The sequence below is a fragment of the Brachypodium distachyon genome, chromosome 5 (genome assembly GCF_000005505.3).
Source record: "Brachypodium distachyon strain Bd21 chromosome 5, Brachypodium_distachyon_v3.0, whole genome shotgun sequence".
Classification (NCBI taxonomy): domain Eukaryota; kingdom Viridiplantae; phylum Streptophyta; class Magnoliopsida; order Poales; family Poaceae; genus Brachypodium; species Brachypodium distachyon.
The window spans coordinates 27,771,804-27,789,408 of NC_016135.3; the positions used below are offsets into that span (position 1 = coordinate 27,771,804).

General features: G+C 42.3%; 3 protein-coding genes across 3 annotated transcripts; 1 reads left to right on the top strand and 2 right to left on the bottom strand.

Moving 5' to 3' along the window:
• The first annotated feature begins 2,971 nt into the window (after nucleotides 1–2,971).
• Nucleotides 2,972–3,999, top strand: LOC106865581. The gene is made up of 2 exons (XM_014895807.2): nucleotides 2,972–3,176; nucleotides 3,412–3,999. The coding sequence occupies exons 1-2, from the start codon at nucleotides 2,984–2,986 to the stop codon at nucleotides 3,837–3,839; spliced, it is 621 nt and encodes a 206-aa protein (XP_014751293.1). The 5' UTR covers nucleotides 2,972–2,983; the 3' UTR covers nucleotides 3,840–3,999.
• Nucleotides 4,000–4,186: 187 nt separating this feature from the next.
• Nucleotides 4,187–4,543, bottom strand: LOC100822081 (FT-interacting protein 1). Its single transcript, XM_003579456.1, has one exon. It carries the CDS (start codon nucleotides 4,541–4,543, stop codon nucleotides 4,187–4,189), a length of 357 nt encoding a protein of 118 aa, XP_003579504.1.
• Nucleotides 4,544–5,301: 758 nt separating this feature from the next.
• LOC100832106 (probable serine/threonine-protein kinase BSK3) lies at nucleotides 5,302–11,903 on the bottom strand. Its single transcript, XM_010242332.3, has 12 exons — nucleotides 11,742–11,903; nucleotides 11,468–11,603; nucleotides 10,881–11,101; nucleotides 9,978–10,113; nucleotides 9,435–9,568; nucleotides 9,228–9,333; nucleotides 8,881–8,966; nucleotides 7,978–8,166; nucleotides 7,691–7,855; nucleotides 6,970–7,083; nucleotides 6,384–6,671; nucleotides 5,302–5,831 (listed from the first exon to the last, which is right to left on the bottom strand). The coding sequence occupies exons 2-11, from the start codon at nucleotides 11,553–11,555 to the stop codon at nucleotides 6,426–6,428; spliced, it is 1,485 nt and encodes a 494-aa protein (XP_010240634.1). The 5' UTR covers nucleotides 11,556–11,603; nucleotides 11,742–11,903; the 3' UTR covers nucleotides 5,302–5,831; nucleotides 6,384–6,425.
• Between the last annotated feature and the right edge of the window lie 5,702 nt (nucleotides 11,904–17,605).

Sequence of the window (17,605 nt, forward strand, 5' to 3'; positions counted from 1 at the left end):
ATCAATTTGCAGTCACCTTTATCAAATGAACCATCGTGGACAAGTATGTAAGCACACAGTTCTTTGGTGAACAAAACTTTAGTTTTAAAAACAACCTAACAGAACTACAATGAGCCAACCAGTACCACGAATATGTCATTCCAAACAGCATCCAGCATAGTTAAGGGCTTTTCTGCATACGGAATAACCTACCAGTTTGGTTTCTACAGACAAAACAAAAGTCCAAGAAACAGTCACTATCAGAAACATTAACAACAATGCCACTCAGCTTAGACTGATCAAATATCATGCGCGCACTACCGGTGAATTATCACACCAAACATCACTATGACTTATATTAACCCACTGATTTAATGGTAAAAAAGGAAACAATGGACAGTTCAACTTAATGCATTCATATGAGATTCATATTATCAAATTATCAACACTGAACAATTCTGCATTCATATGAGATCAAATCTTATATTAAAATATTTAAGTTCACATACAACATTATTTTGTAAGATCACATCCAGCAATTCAACAACTCTTGGTGATATTGAAGAGAAACAGGAAGCTCAAAAAATAGCAGCATACGTTAAGCCATTGAAGGGAGTTGCCAGAAACAGGAAGAATGTCAAATTCCCCTACCACAGATTGTCAAAGTAACTAACATAATCTATCACACAAAAATATTAAGGTACATGCTTTCAAACCTTGTACAGATTGCGGTGGGTAAGTTAGGCGACAAATCCTCATGCTTCCTGACGGTACATGCTCCAATTTCTTGGATCCAGCTCCCAAGTACAAAGAAGAAACGACAGATTGTCAGCACCTTGTCAACCAGATTGAGTATACCATCATTGATAGCTGTATGGATGCTAACACTTTCCAGAGTGATCTGTCATTTGCATGCAATATAAAGTCAAAGAATGCTGAATCAGTATTAAATAGTATAATACTCACAGACGTTCTGAATCCTCAATATCGAAAAAGCATGTTGGATTATGGTGTGTCTCGCTGCAAGTAAAAGGAGCATGGAATTAGAATGTCGTCTACGAAGGGGGAAAAAGCCTAACATGAAAGTATATTGGAGCATACAGAATTAAAAATTAGGTAAGACAATAACAAAACCATGCAGAGGTACCAACATTTGGTCCGAAAGGACGTAGTATATGATGAAAAAAAAAGTACATGCCTATCTGGGGCACACCTTATTAGATGCAAAAATTCCATTGTCCATAAGATATGACGGGTTGAGATTACCTTTACCGATACCAAAGCCGAATGGTTGAACAATCCTCCACCTCCTTTGTTTCCAGCAGGTATGTGACAAGCAAAAATGCACATGGTTCAGACACTGAAAACAAAGAAGATCGAAACCATAGAGAGCAATTGATGGCTGCCTAAGTTGTCAAGGGATGCAAGCAATCATTCTGCCCATGTCTAACACAAACATTGTCACTACCCGTTTGCACACCTGATTAGAACTTGGAAATAAAGAACAGAAATCATGGAAGTAAGCTGATACTGACTGTAAGTAACCATTCTACACGCCTCTTCTTCCGAGCTGCTCCCGTATTAAAAACTCTAGGCAACCATGTAGATTCATGAAAAGAAAGAATGTATACAATCTTTTTTAGTACAGTTACTGATCCATGAAGGTCACGAGTAGAACAACAAGTGATATACTCCCTCCGTACAAAAATAAGTGACGTGAATTTGTTTAAGAATTTATACAAATCCACATCACTTATTTTGGAATGGGAGTGAGTACAAAATATGAATCATTATAACGAGATTGTGGAATTGAATACAACCAAAAACTGCAAGGGTATACCCATGTACAAGGTTATACACTGGTTATGACCACGTGGTTAAGGTTATAGTCACTTGTTTGCAAAGTTAATATCATTTGGTTAACAATTTGATGAGCATGAACGTATACCTATGAAAAGATATGGATCATTGTACTTCTATGATATGATGAAATCTCTTACTTGTTGAAACATTTCGACACTCACTCTCTAAGTTTGTGTAAAATTTGCACTGTCTAAATACCTTTTTTTATTGGGTAGCAATTAATATGGTAACTGTTCACTCGTAACATGGTAAGCATTAGTGTAATCTGGTAACTGGTGGAGTCGAAAGAAACCATAATAAAACGATATCTTGTTTTAAGGCCTCGTCGAGCAAGTGAAAATGGATATTTAATCGGATCAATTGTTCGGGAGATAAATCAATTTGAAAATTTAAATATAGCAATGAATGATAATTGGATGGTGCATACCTTGTAGGCGAATCTGCCGCACAACAAGGCAACGGAATTAAAAATATTTGTAAGCAGCAAAACACGCTTAGCTAGTAGTGATCCACCCTCTCCGTTCCATAATTTTTGTCGTGGTTTTAGACCAAACTTGAACTAAAACCACAACAAAAAATATGAGAACATAGGTGTATATTAAAAGTTGTGGTGAAATTGACACCGCTATTTGTTTTTTGACAGTTGTGAAATTGGCACCGCTAAGGGCTTATTCGGTTCACAGGATTTTGAAAACATAAGAATATAAAAAGTAGAGGATTAGAATGCCATGCACATTTTAATACATGGAATTTAAAAATGAGGTCTCATCTAATGCTTAGAATCCTTAGAAATTAGGCCAATTTGGACACATTTCTTAGGAATCTAGCATGTCCGTTTCTATGGAACGAATGCTACACATGGAAAAACATCTCAAGTATTGAAATCCTGTAAAAATCTTTTAAAAATAGTGCAAATCGAATGAGCCCTCAGTTTCTAAATAAAGGAATAAGAAAGAAAGGAAAACAAACACTTTCCCGGGCCGGTCTCCGTGGGCGTTGGGTTCGACGTGCGCTACAAGCCTACGAGCGATAGACAGGGACATCCAGATCCAACGGCCTCAAAGACCCTGAGCTCTATATAAATTTAAGGGCCGCGGCGCACAAACCCTAAATCCAGATTTATCCCAGTCCGACCTAGGCTATGGCCATGGCTTCCATCGTCTCCAAGCTCGCGCGGGCTGCCTTCGCAACCTGCGCCTCTCCCTCCGCCGCTCGCCCTGCAGCCGCAATCCCTACCGTCGTCTCCAAGCTCGCGCGGGCTGCCTTGGCAACCCGCGCCTCTCCCTCCGCCGCTCGCCCTGCAGCCGCAATCCCTACCATCGTCTCCCCTGCAGGTAATCCCCAGCTAATTTGCGAGTTGTTATTTCGATTCGAATTTAGTACCCGATATTTTCTTATTATCAGTAGATAAACAGGCAGGGATTCAGTAGGAGTTGTTCTAATCACCACACTTGTAACAAGCATGCTAATTCTTTGATTTATTATAATAACTCTGCCTTGCAATGAGAGCAATAGTCCACAAATTATCCACAAATCAAAACTGTAACTGCATTGCCCATTGAACCGCAGGAGGCCCCAAGTCAGAAGAAGTCGGACCCAATTCAAAAGTAGCTCCACATGCCCTAGTCGGAAATGATAGAACAGAGGTCGATCCTGATGAGAATGTATTTAAGTCCAAGGATGCCATGTGGGCCTTGTATGAGAAGTGGTGCAAGTTTCATGGTGTAGTCCGTGACAGATCTGAGATGAAACGCCGGTTCAAGACATTTAGTGAGTCGGCAAGGCAAGTGTATGAGTCGGGTGGCTTGATGTATATGAGCCAATTTTCAGATATGACCATGGAGGAGATAACTCTACTGCATTGTAGGCCGCGTTTGTCAGGGTATATTCGACGTAAACGTTATCTCGATCAACGTAAACATGGACTTCGGAGGTATGCTCGTCATGCGGGGAACGCACCTATTGGCGCAGGCCTCCCAGGGTACAAGTCAACTTAGTTATTTTAGGTAATGAAGAGTTTGGATTTGGAGATGGAAAGGTTTTGTCCCGAGACATTGGTACTTCTAAATATTAGGGATCTTTGGTAGTTGAGATGTGGCATCTCCTTTTGGCTGTGACCTTCTGGATGATACATTTGAACTAGCATTTATGTTTTAAGTAGCAGCTCCTTACATTTTAACTCATTCGATGGTAGCTTGGATCTTTTATTTATGATGATGTAACCGTACCACCGCTCTTAAATGTAGCTTAGGATCATGAATCATTGGTTTGCTTTTGTCTGAATTGAATATACACTCAAAGAAGAAGCTGCTTTGCTGCCCGGACTGACTGACTGACAGAGGAATTAAGCTGCTTCTGAATGTTGAGAGCATCTCTGTCCTAGTCCAAGCCTCAACTCTGAATGCGAAACTAGAGTATATACTAGTGAATATATGAGCATGTCGCCCCTCGCGGGCAGGCGCTTGTAGAGGTTGAAGGGCACGGAGGGCTGCTTGCCCCTGAACTTTGGGTGCCGGAGGAGGTAAAGCCCAGCAATGACGGCCACGACCTGGAACAGCGTCACGTAGAGCACAATCGCCACGATGAGCGTGGATGTCGCCCTGGGGTCCCTCCAGCTGAGCAACGACTCCCCCTGCATCGCCAAATCCCTGACCACCGTCTGCACCCTGCCGGCGACGCTCCTCAGACGGTCATACCTCATCCTGACCACGTTCCCCAGCTTGGACGTCGGGAACGTGTCCAACTCCTCGTCCAGCTCGTCGGCGTACGAGAGCACTGTGTCCATGCTGGTAGTTCCACGGTGGTTCTACTCATGGCGGCTGCCGACGAGTGTTGGTGGAGAAGAGACGACGGCAAAACCTCAAAAAAAGTCCTCCCGTTGCTTACGAGAAATTAACGGGGATCGTTGCTAGAGTAGGGAAACGGACAGATGGGAAATGTCCATGTGTCGCTTATCGGGCTGCCAGAGAGTTAGGTCCGATTCTGCGTACGAATTTGTTGATCTGGTCATGTTATTATGTTTTGTGCGGGCTGGGTTTTCACGTATCAGATTCAGCCCATAAAGACCTTACCCGCGTTGGCCCGCTAATGAACTAGGAACCATTTTAATTTCTTCTAAAAAAAGAACATCTTTAATTTCATGCTAACAGGTTCAAATCACATTTCTAAAAATTATGAACCCCAAACAACGCACTACTAGTTCTTGAATGAATTAGCCAAATACCTGCAAAAAGAAGAAATTGGCAAAAACAAATATGGCATTCGGAACTGGTCACAGGACACAACTGAGAGTGGAACACTGCGATCGGTGTGGTTGTATGCACAGTTCAGCGGATGTACATATGGGTTCGGACGCATTGCAGAGAGGAAAGAGCTGAGCTACTATTTCATCAGCGGAAATATATTCTAGCAAAGAGGAAACAGCAAACCATTCAGCCAAAGACGTTGCTGTCCAGGAAATGAAAACCAGCGCCAAAGAGAGATACAGTTTCATCACAAGATCCAAGTCTGCACGCGAAATTCAGAAATGAAAAAAAGAAGCCCTTGGACAACTGCCATTTTCACGCCGCTGAAAAGAATTCACACGATTTTTCCCTCAAGATATACCAATGAGGCTACGGCTAGGCTACCAATATGAAAAAAGAACAAAGACAAGGGATGCTGTACAGGTTTAAACGGCTACCAGCACGATGTACATCAACAACAGTTCCTTTTCACAACAATCTTTTTCCCTCCTTTTTTCCGGTAGGAGGAACCAGGACGCATTTTTTTTCCTTTTCCCAAAAAAATTCCTGTCGGCGGGACTTATTCGCCCTTCAATGTATTTTGGCATCTTTTTCCTGATCTCTGCTGTCGCATTCTTCCATATATACATACGGACGAGGGACGACGTTTCGCACACGCAAAACAGAAGGTCGAAGAACCATTAGCCAAGTTGACAGATGACGAACAGTCGCTTCCATATCCAATGGTTTCGTTCAAGCGAGCACCTGAGCCACAAACAGAATAATGAGGAAATAGAAGATACACGTACCATCCTTCTTCACGATATTTGTTGTTCATACGATATCCAGAACCTACTCTACAAATGTTCAAACAGTATTTCTGGTTGCATATAAGTTTTCTGAGTGACAATAATATTAGGCTTTATACAGTTCACTAGCCAATGCAATTACAGTCAAAACAAAATACTGTACCTAATTCAGTTGTACTTTGTACCAATTTCAGTTGTATTTGAATTTTACTTGCATTGTTCACAACATATAAATACCAAGTTACAAACTGCATATTGCACAAACATATTCAGACACTCCTAGGATAATCCAGCCTAGCAAGACTCAGCATATTAGTCATGACTCCATTGTACACCTGATTGATCCCACAGACACTGAAGTTCTACCACTGATTAAGGAAGTCACTCCCTCCGTTCCTAAATACTTGTCGCTGTTTTAATGCAAGTTTGCACTAAAACAGCGACAAGTATTTAGGAACGGAGGGAGTACTACAAATCTACAATATCATGATTTTGTAAAAGATATTACCTGAAATTATGTGCATTTTCTGGACAACAAATCAGTTCACATTCAACGCCCACTGCTGCTACTTGTCTCTTGTGCAGAGCCATCCTTGAGTGCTTCTTGAGCTTCATTTTCCATGCCTAAAGAAAGTAATGCTGCAGCCTGAAGGTAAAATGCAGTCGGCCATGTCGGAGAAATTACTAGAGCCTGCATTGCATCACTGAGAGCTTGTTCTGCCATGTCATTCATCAGATATGACAGGCAACGCCGAGCATAAATGGTTGGGGAAACCATCGTACCAACTTCAATGAACTGCATGTCACAAATCAACAAAGAAACAAGGTAAACAACAGATTTCTTTGCACATTTTTTGCATTCATTGAACACGGTATTCTAGCGCCCTTGTTACGAAATTCAATTATTGACGTCTTGACGATATTTTAGATTGTATGGTTAGTTTAATAGCTCAGAAATTTTTCTTACAATTAATTCTCTAAAAATTCCAGAGATCAAATGGGAATTGATGTTTACATTAGGCATGGTACTAGTGACATTTCAACGTGAGACTGCCATAGTATCTGTCAAAAGCTTGTATAAAACTGAAAATAACCTGGGAATAACAATCAATAGCAGCAGTAAAATCCTTTTGTCGAAAAGCATTGTCGCCCTTCTTCTTCGAGGTTAATGTGTCTTGCATTTGATTGGTCCACATCTGAAATGACAGCTGCAGCAAAGAAGAGGGGGAGATCATGTAACATGAAAACAGCTTAAGCAGTTTCACTAAAACAAATGGTGTACCAATATCGCACTGAGATCCAAAAAAGGGGTAAAATCATTTGGAAGGACACAGTTTCATAGTCTCTGATGAGAAGTATTTTCCATATGCTGCAACCCTTATCAAATTTCACACAAAAAATTGTTATAAACATCAATTAGGGCCCTACAGCTAGCATGCACTGCAAAGAAGGGACCAAATTAGGGACAAATCAGTGAGATAGAATATTATTTTGTTTAGTTATGAATTCGAAGATACAGCTAGTAAGGAAAGTGGGGATAGAACTTGAGTCTCGTGGGGCAAGTTGAGTCGTTCTACAGATGAAAGGGCTAGCTTATAACCTTTTAAGTTTAAATCAAACAATGAAACAATCAAAAGTTCTCTAAGCCTCAGAGTGTCTCTTCCACACCAGGGACGATCCCTGTCCCTGGTTTTGAGGCTGAGTGTCTATCTCTGGTCTTTAAATCCTTACCCACACCGATCCAACGCAGATACATAATATATACTGCAAAAATATTTTGTAGGACAAAAGGAATAAATGAGAAACAGAACTAACCTCATTTGCTGTTCCCTCGTCATCCTTGTACCCTGTCTTTTCTAGAATTTCATGTATTGCTGTCAGATCCTTTCTGGAACAAGCTTCAGCAAGAGGAGAAAGAGTCAATGATTGCATAGATGATGCACCGCCTTGGGGCATATCCATCAGTTCGTAAGATGGAGTCTGCAAAACATTTCAACACCACGGCAGTTATAACATCATATACTTCAAGTTCAAAGTTGATCAGAACCCAAGATGGAGTCAATGCTTCTGAAGAGAAAGACAGAGAAAGCAAAGGTATTCACCTCAACATCCTTCTGAAGAGGAGTCAATGCTTGAACCATAGATCTCACATTAGGCCGTTCACGGGGTTCATAGTGCAGGCACCTTGAAGCTAATCGCACCAGTTCAGTGCCTTCCTCATTTGAAAATTGACCCGCTAAACATGAGTCTGTAAGCATGTTAAAGTTCCGGTCTCGAATCAGGTCAAGGGCCTGCAGGTATTACAGATATCAGTTAGTCTGGTAAAGATGGAGCCATGAAGATATCAAAGCTGGTCTATAATCAAATATTAGTTATTTTATGGTTGTGTGCATCGATCTACGCAGAAGCAGGGGCTCTCCCCCTTTTTGAAAAAAGTGTATTCATTTTTCTATCAAATTTTCGTCCAGTTATTAAAATGTTCCTTTCTACACTTCGTTCGAAGATCCCAAATAGTTATTTCATGAATCATGAGATAACCCTTCATCGTGATATTCCATTTCCTGATGCAAGTCGGTGTACATAATTCGCATCTTTCAATGGTGAAGAGTGAAAAACTACATCTATGTGCGTGAAATGATTTTGCATTGTTCCACGAGCATGGAGTGACAAAGACCTTTAGAAGAAAAACAGCGGGAAAGTAAACTAGAAGATCGATTAACTCCAAGGAGATAGCTATATCTTTCAGAAATCGAGCTACCAACGGGGCAGTTATGTTCACATAAAAACATTTTTATGACATGCTACTCCCTCCGTCTCATATTAAGTGACTCAAATTTGCCCAAATATTGCTGTATCTATGCTGAAAAAACGTCTAGATACATGTAATAGAAAGTCACTTAATATGGGATGGAGGGAGTATACAGCAGTGACTGTGGAACAATGCCTAAAAGGCAAGCAAAGTAAGATAGAAATGGTGTGGAAGAAATAAAGCTCAAAGTCATTACATGGCTAGGAGGAATATGCTTCCCACTGAGAACGTCCAACAGCAAGGTGCCAAAGCTGTATATGACACTTTCAGGTGTGATACGTCCTGTAGATAAACCAAAAGAGTAAATGGAAGAGTGAGAGGGTGATGTTAGAGGCAAACTGTGGATTACAAAAGCTAAGGATGTTCCACTCTCAGAGACAAACTAAAGGTACAATCACAAGCTATAGCTGAAATTATTAAAACAAAGTAGATCTGCAATAAATCACAGCAGCATTGTGGCCTGACAAGACTACCAAGATAGTCCGCAGGGGATGCTACATAAAACCAAGCTATAGGGTGTTAGAAATACAAGAAGGGACCAACCAGTTCTCATGTATTCAGGAGGAGTAAATGCCAAATTGGTGCTGTAACTTTTGCCATCCCGACTGTTCTTCATGAGGCCAAAACATGAAAGCCTAGGGTTGCAATCCTGCAGCATCCAGAACAACCTTAAAAATGCTAAAGAAGACACGTATATAAACACAGAACAAAGTTGGCTATGTTGGCAAAATCAATTTGCTTGATACTCACATCATCAAACAGAACTCTGTAGGCATTAAGATCATGATAGAGAGCACGGCCCTTACTGGTGCAATATTCTAAAGCCTCAGAAAGATAGAGAACAACCCTTAATCTCATGGGCCATTTCATTGCTTGGTTTTCCCCTGTGAAAAGCATACAATGATGGGGAAATATTACATCATCCATCTTGTAAGGCGTCAAGAATACTGTATCGTACACTTGGAGGTCCAAACAGAAAGTTTCAACATACAACAAGTGTTTGAGTTGCATGACGTGATGTTGCTAGAACAGATAGTCTTATACTCGTATACATTAGTCATAAAACAAGTGTTTGAGTTGCAGTCATTGTGAACAATCTTTTTTGAAAAAGATACCGAAGAGCAATCTGCCAATTTCTTCAAATAAAAAAACTTGACATGAACAAAAACAAATCAATAATAGCCAAAACATTATCAACCTAAAAATACTTAGGCTTCAGTTGAGAATGAGAATAAATGACAGTAAAAAAACTGAGCTAAACATAATTACAACTGGGAATGTAGGGCGACTCACAGTGGAAGAGATGTTTTGCTAGTGTATCGTTAGGCATGTACTCCGCAACAAGCAATCTCTCATCACCTTCGCAGCAACAGCCAAGCAGATTTGCTAACCTTTTGCTCCGGAGCTGACCAACTGATTTAGCTTCTTCCTGAAGCATAATAATTTTCCAAACGATACGAGCATCTTAGAAAAAAATGCTGGAAACTCTATTATGGGTCGAGCAAACAAAATGTATCAGCATGGATTGTTTTAACGCAATGTCATTCCAATTGAGAACGCACTGTTACAGATTTAGGAAAATCCACTACATACTACTTGACATGTAAACAATAATAATCGGTGCAATAACAGATGGTAAAATAACAAGCCATAGAAAGCGATGGAGCAAGGAGTAGACCTACTACAGTTAAGAAAAACGATTAGCAGGTGATGCTAACTATGAAGTAAAAATGAAAATGCTGAATAACTACACTATGAGGACTGCTTGTTCAGCCTTATAGAACCATTGATTTTCCAAAAGCATTAGTACAGCACAATGATGGGACAACCGGACAAGTAGTGGCTGCTGATGATTGCTGTCACACACTAGTTTAGCATGGAATCTAATAAGTAATAAGCATACAAAATTAGACAAAGGATCTGTTGGCCAGGTAGTTGGCAGATGGCACCATTTCATCTTCAAGCCATCATACAAATTCGTCCAATAGCATAATTAAGTAAATTAACAGGCATGCATGTCATCAGAAGAACAGTTACAAATCAACAACCTCCATGATAAGAGGCGTCATCCTGTCTGAAGGCAAAAAAATGCACAGAATGTACCATCACCGCAATAACTACGTAGGCAACGAACTACCATTAACACCCACCAAGTACGCATTGTTAGAATAACTGAACGTTATGGGTACTACGTACCAAGAACTGCCGCGGGTCGGGCCAGGCAGAGCGGTTGAACCGCTTGACGGCAATGCGGCGCTGAGCGTCGAGCTTCCCCTTGTACACCACGTTGGGCGCCTTCTCGCCATGCTCGGACACGATGTTCTCCACCGCAAAGCCTGCCGTCGCCAGACGCAGCTGCTCGAAGGAGTACTCCTGGAACGCAGGCAATTCGTACGCTTCCCCCTGCTCCTCCTCGACTACACAGCCAAAAAAAAAGATGCGCCCCTCAAATTACTCCATTAATGGTAAGCTCAATCTGCAGAATGCATACCTACCAAAGGAATGACCCTTCGACTCAATTTACCAACCTCCCAAATGCGGATGCCCAATCCAAAAACCACCCCAAATCCTACACCTACCGACAATCTCGGCGGCAAATAGAGAAAACCTTGAGATCGACAAAATGAAGAAAAAATCGCGGAGGCCAACAGTCTCTCGAAAGGGGAAAGGGAACCACCAGAAATAGTCAAGAGAAAAAGACCATTCCGAGCTAGTAAGCAAACGCGCACGAGCAACCAACAGAGCAAACAAAAGCATTACTACTATATATCGCTACTACCCACCAGTATCAGTACTCTCGAGCCGCGTGCTCCCGTGGTGCTGCCCGCGGAAGCAGCACCAGGAGGTGACCTTGGACAGTCGCGCGCCCATTCTGGATCGATCCCCTCGAGCAACCAAATACCCGGAGCCGCCAAACCCCTGCACACACCAAGCAAGCAAGCAAGCACAGAGCATCAAAGCCCAGTTCAAATTCAAGCCCTCGTCGGATCTGAGCGAGGAATCGAGCAAAATACCGAATCGAAGGCGGCGAAACGAGACCGGAACCTACGCACTGACCTGTGCGAGCGAGCGAGCAAGCAAGCACGCCGGAGCAAATCGAAGCAGCGGAGGCCGAGGAGAGGGGGGAAGGGGATTGGATTGGATCTCCCTCTCTCTCTCCCGGCTCTCACCACCTTGGTGTGCTGTGCTATGCTGGGTTGGGGCTGGGGGTGGGGGAAGCTGGAGTAGTATTATTCGCTAATACTGCTGTTTAATAATTGAATTTTTTTTTAGTTTTATACCGACATGCCTGTACTGCCTTGCTGGGTTGGGGCATCTGCGCGAAATCACGAGTTTAATCCCGCGGTAATTTCAGCCCTGATAGTCTGATACAGTGTTTACTCTCCGCTATTACCACTGTCCACTGCAGTTTGTACAGTTTTTGGGGAGAGTAGCAAAAAAGAGAGCCGGGACAAAGAGCGCGTCTAAATATTTAGACATGTATAATGATTGATAAGGCAACTTTTTTTTATGTGTTCCACGCCACTTAGAAAAGACAAAAAACATATTGTACAATATCTCATCTCTTATTGCCTTATCTTACAATTAATAGTTAGATGAATAAAATTAAATAAATAAATGTTAAGAAAAGGTGAATCTACTATAATGGGGAATTTGTCTTTTTTTTTGCTTTATCCTTCTTGTGAAGAGATCATCTCTTAATTAAGAGAAGGCTTGTGTCTTTATTAATTTCTGCATCTTCCGCGTCAGATTTTATCCTATGTGTCATCGCTAAAAAAAGGCTGACGTCACCCCATTGTACACGCCCTTAAATGCCACCGAAAACGGCACGACAAGGCCGTTGCAAAAGTTCTTAACCGTTATTTAACCATTTCGACTTCGGGTTATAGAGAGTGCAAGTTTTTGACCATTTCGTCTCAGAATGAGCAATAAGCAGTGGGAGAAGTATACGTGAAAAAGTGTTGCGTGCCCGTGCCGAATAAGTATCATAATGTTTAGTGACACGTGGAGTCACTCGCCCACGCACCAACGGCTGTTATGGCACGAGCTGTACGTTGCCGAAACCGCGCCCAACAGCCAGTGACAGTGTGCATATCTTTCATGACCAGACGAGGACCCCGTCACTCATGATATTCGAAGCATTAGTGACACAAAAGTTGCACTGGTTGTTTGGTCACTAATCGTTCATGACCTTCGTCACAAGGACTCGCTCACAACACCTAACTCGGTAGCTAGTTACTACCCCCGTCCAATAATACTAGACATGCTAGCTTTCATCTGACCAAGAAGTACTTCTCTCTAGACCTCGTAGTCGACTTACGAGGTCATTCGTCGAAGGGTTCTTTTCCCCTTTTTTTCTGAATGGTAATGTATATTGAAGGGTTACAAGTTACAGACCTCTCATAAAGTTGCACTAGTGCGGCTTTGTACGTGCTGGATACAAAAACAGTGAATAAGAAATCAAAGATGGAAAAGACTGCCACGGGAGTTTGATGATAAGTACTCCATCCGATTCTAAGGGTGTGTTTGGCAGCCTGAGTGAATTCAGAATTCACATCTCATCCCATACAAACTGACCCTAGCCAAGTTGAGCTGAGATTTTCACATGTGTTTGGCAGCCTGTATCTGCTGAGATATGATGAGTTGAGATGTTATTTGGTGGGCAATGTCTGTTTAGGCATGTTGAACTCAGACTTTGTTTGGTATAGTGCGTGTGAGTAAGATGTCCCCGCAAGTAGTCCCCGCAAAACATAAGCAAGTAGTCCCCCGCAAAAAAAAACATGGGCAAATATACATCAACAAAATACTGCAAAATGATATATTACCAAGGCTCACTTCATTGCATAATTCAGCATGTGAACAACACCAAAATATATAAAAGCTAACATAGGAAATTCGTCCAAATAACCAAGTCTGCATCATAATATACTAGGCATTACAAAAGATATAGATTTTGAAGTTGCATCAACTCACAACAAGTCAAACAAGATCAGGATTTTTTGCTATGATACGCTTGAATGAGGCTTCACGAACATCAGCTTCCATTTTCAAGAAATTAAGGCCTTTACCCTTATGCTCCGTCAAATAATCCAAAACAGCCAAGCGTTGATCCATGTCGAAATTAGTAAGGTCCATAACCGTTTTGCACAAATCAGGATGTGTTTGGGTATGGCAAGTGTTATTGATAGCACCAGCCACATCACGCAATGCATCTGACATGTTGTTTAGCTGAATTGCATCTTCATCACTCAGAACCCGCTTCCTCTTTTTATTATTTGTTGAGCTTGAAGGTAAAGATGTACTTGCTCCGAGGCCTTGAACTCCAAAGTCAAAGGGGACTTGACCTTGCACAAAACCTTCACCATTGGTTTCTCCACCCTCCAAATCAATAGGTTTTTCTGAACCCTCTACTTCAATGGGTTTCCCCAAAGGCTCGTTAGATCCTATTGCGAACTTTCCTGTGGCTAGTTTATCGGCAAAGCAAGCTTCCATGTATTCATAGTTCACAAGTGGTGTGTTTAAAAATTCTGCATCTTTAGGAGTATCCTACATATATCATCAACAAAAATACATTTCAGTACTGTAATAACATGTTTCCAACATATTTCAGCAATGAAACAATGGATTTTTGGACATTTCAGCACTGTAATAACACGTTTCCAACAGATTTCAGCAATGAAACAATGGATTTTTGGATATTTTAGCATGTTTTAGCAGTGTATAACAATTATCAGCACATATGGAAGATTTCAACATGTGTGTACATACCTGGGTATGCCCCAAGTAATGCTGGTCTTCTAAAACAATCATCTTTTGATCATCATCCCATAGTGCACCGCTTAGAAGTCTCAATTTCTCGATTCTTTGATACTTGATCTTCCACTTGCGGAGATGATTGGTTACTTGGGTGGTTGTCACATCGTAACCGACGAGTTGGGTCAAAGGTTTTGCTGCTTGCGCAATATGGATCTCCTTGAATCCTTTGTCGGTCTTCACACCTTTCGCTGCTATGTTGGCGAGACAACGCATCATGCATGGGTAAACTTTAAATCAAAGTTTACCGCAGCCATAACATTTTGGGTAGTACCATCTTTTCTACCCCTAAAAGCGGCCGATATTTTTGCTGGGACTCTAGCCATGACATGTGTTCCATCAATTGCTCCAATACAATCCTAGTTCATAAATATTAAGTATGAAGAGTGGAGGGAGGACGAGATAAATATATAGAGTTTTGCAAATAAAAGTAGGTTGCCTTGAAGTAAGGATTGAAGCGGGTGTTCTCCTGAATTTTAGGGTGTATATTAGTGGAGGGAGGACGGATCATCTCACCTCGCAACTTTCCAACAGCATACAACACAGCCTTAAAATACCTACTTATTACTTCAATAGATCTTCTAAAAATCGGTTGAAGAGCTCGAAACCTTGTGTTGTGGCCAACTACTAGGAGAAACATGGCTACTTGTTTCTCAATGGAAGTATGAATACTATCTTTCAATAATTCTCTCTCTTGAAACAAATTGCACAAGCGAAAAAAGGGAGCTCTCATTCTTAGCTGATTTGAGCAATTTGTGTCGGTAGAATGACAGATATATCTCAAGTTAGATTTCCTAGCTATATCCATATCAATCCTACGACCTAATAACATCAGAGTTTGGTTTCTAGCTATCCTTGAGATAAAAATCATTAAGCTCCCAATGCAGCTGCAAGGCCGGCTGCTTTCACGATTAGTTGACGACGTTTTTTTGGCAAATCATCCATCTAAAGAAACCAAAACAAATTATTTTCACACAACGGAATGAAACAAACATGACATAGCAAATATTCATCATCATCCATACAATTGCGTTGAATAAAACCCTACTGTCCACACCATTAAAATCTGAACAAATCAGTTCTAATCCACACAGATTATTGCAAAGAAACAGAGAGAGAGAGATAACACAACTAAAATACCTCAGATGCCATGGGAGTAGAGGTCGGGGACGAGGACGGCGGGGACGGCGGGGTCGGGGATGGCGGGGACGGGGACGGTGGGGTCGCGCGAGGTCGGGGACGGCGGGCGTCGAACGAGGACCAGCTGCGGCAGCGGGATTTGGGGGGTGGGAGGAGTGGCGGCTGGGTCGGGTGGGGAGGCGCAGGTGGGGGAAAGAAATTCGGGGATGGAAGGGTGCGCGAGGTGCCCTAGCGCGGGCGGAGCGACATATTTTTTTGGGTTCAACTCAGCCAGGCTCACATGCGAAGCTCGTTTTCTCCTTCACAACTGGGCCAGGTTGAGGGCTCTTTTTTTATTAGGTGGGCTTAGCCCTGCGTGGCCACCTGACCTAACGAACACGCTCTCAGATAGTAAAAGTGGGACGAGGAGAGATTTTTTGGGTTTACTTAGTCCACCAAACACACCCTAAATTGTCGAAATATTACATGCATCTAAACATTTTTTAAGAATAGATACATCCATATTTTGACAAATTTGAGTTAATAATTTAGAATCATAGGGAGTATTTTTTTTTCCTTTCTTGGGCAACATCATTGCATAAAAGTGGCTTCCCCTTGATACCACTCCATGATGGCAACCTGAGGTCGATCTCGAATCAATCGAGGTCGATCTCCCGGAAAAAGGTAGAAGAGTAAGTTGGCGCGCGCACGTACGCATGATTAAGCCAGCTTAGCAGAGCAAAGCTGCCACCTGCAAATTAACCTGCCTGACGCACGATACCATACAATACATTACTAGTCGGTGCTCTGATAGTCCGATCCTGATATGATTGGCTCGTCTTCGGGTGGCCAACTGAAATCAATCATCCCAGCCCAGGCCGAAAGGACAGCCCGGCTGCGTTCTGCTGATCTGGCTTGGCCGTGCCAAGTGGAGTGGGGCCCACCGCCCAGAGAGAGAATATATATCTTGCTGCACGGCCCGTGTACGTCCTTGCTGAAGGAAAACTGGAACGGCTCTAGCAGCTAGATCGTGATGATCTGTCAAAGGTTCTTCAGCCAGTGCAGCGGCCGTCCTGCAGATTAGGATTAGTTCCCCTAAGTTGGTTAAATACGACAGAAAAAGTTTTGTGATTATTATTGTTAACATTGTGCTAACGACAGTGGTCTGTAGGCTGCTAGCGCTGGTGCTTCCTTATATTATGGAACGCGTGCCTGACTTATATTATGGAACGGAGGGATTATTTTTGCGGAGATAGGAATTAATGATTGGGCTATATACATAGACACATAGCTGGTGGAGTAGAATGTAACCAGCCCTGACAAATCAAATCAAATCAAATCAAGAACTAGTTAGCCAACCAGCAGCTGGGAGAGGGAAATGATCAAGGAAAGCTAGCGTGGGGTCTATTTTCTCAAGCCCTGCCGAACCCCCTGAATTAATTAGCTACCAAAACAATGCTGCCTAGTGCCTAACTGCGTGATATTCTTCTTCTCTCCTGGGATTAATTAGCTCGGGCAATCAGTTGTTGTTGACCTTAATCCGTGCACTGACAGTCTCACATGACAGCGTGTTTCGACGACTGTTCGTGGTCGTTGTCGTTGCCAAACTTCTTCTCAGCATATGCTTTTAATTCCACATGCATCCACGTCGGTGTTTCTCACTTCACCATCACGTCCTTATCGACCATATATCAGCTGCGCCGATGATGCTTAACGGCCTAACGCATTGCTTCACACTAATCAGTGTTCTTTTTTTGCATAAAATAAATAAATGGAGCACTCGTGAATCAAAGCCTGCTCACGGAAGGCCCAACGCTCGTAACATCTACCGGCCTCTGAAGCCCACAATGTAGAAGATTGAACCAAGGAGCAAGCCCACGAGCTGATCCCTCCCGCCCACGCGAAGCCCACCTACCAGCGATCCACGAACGCGAAGCCCATCCCTTTCGACACTTTCTCCTAAAAATCCCTCGGCCGCCCGCCGGGAA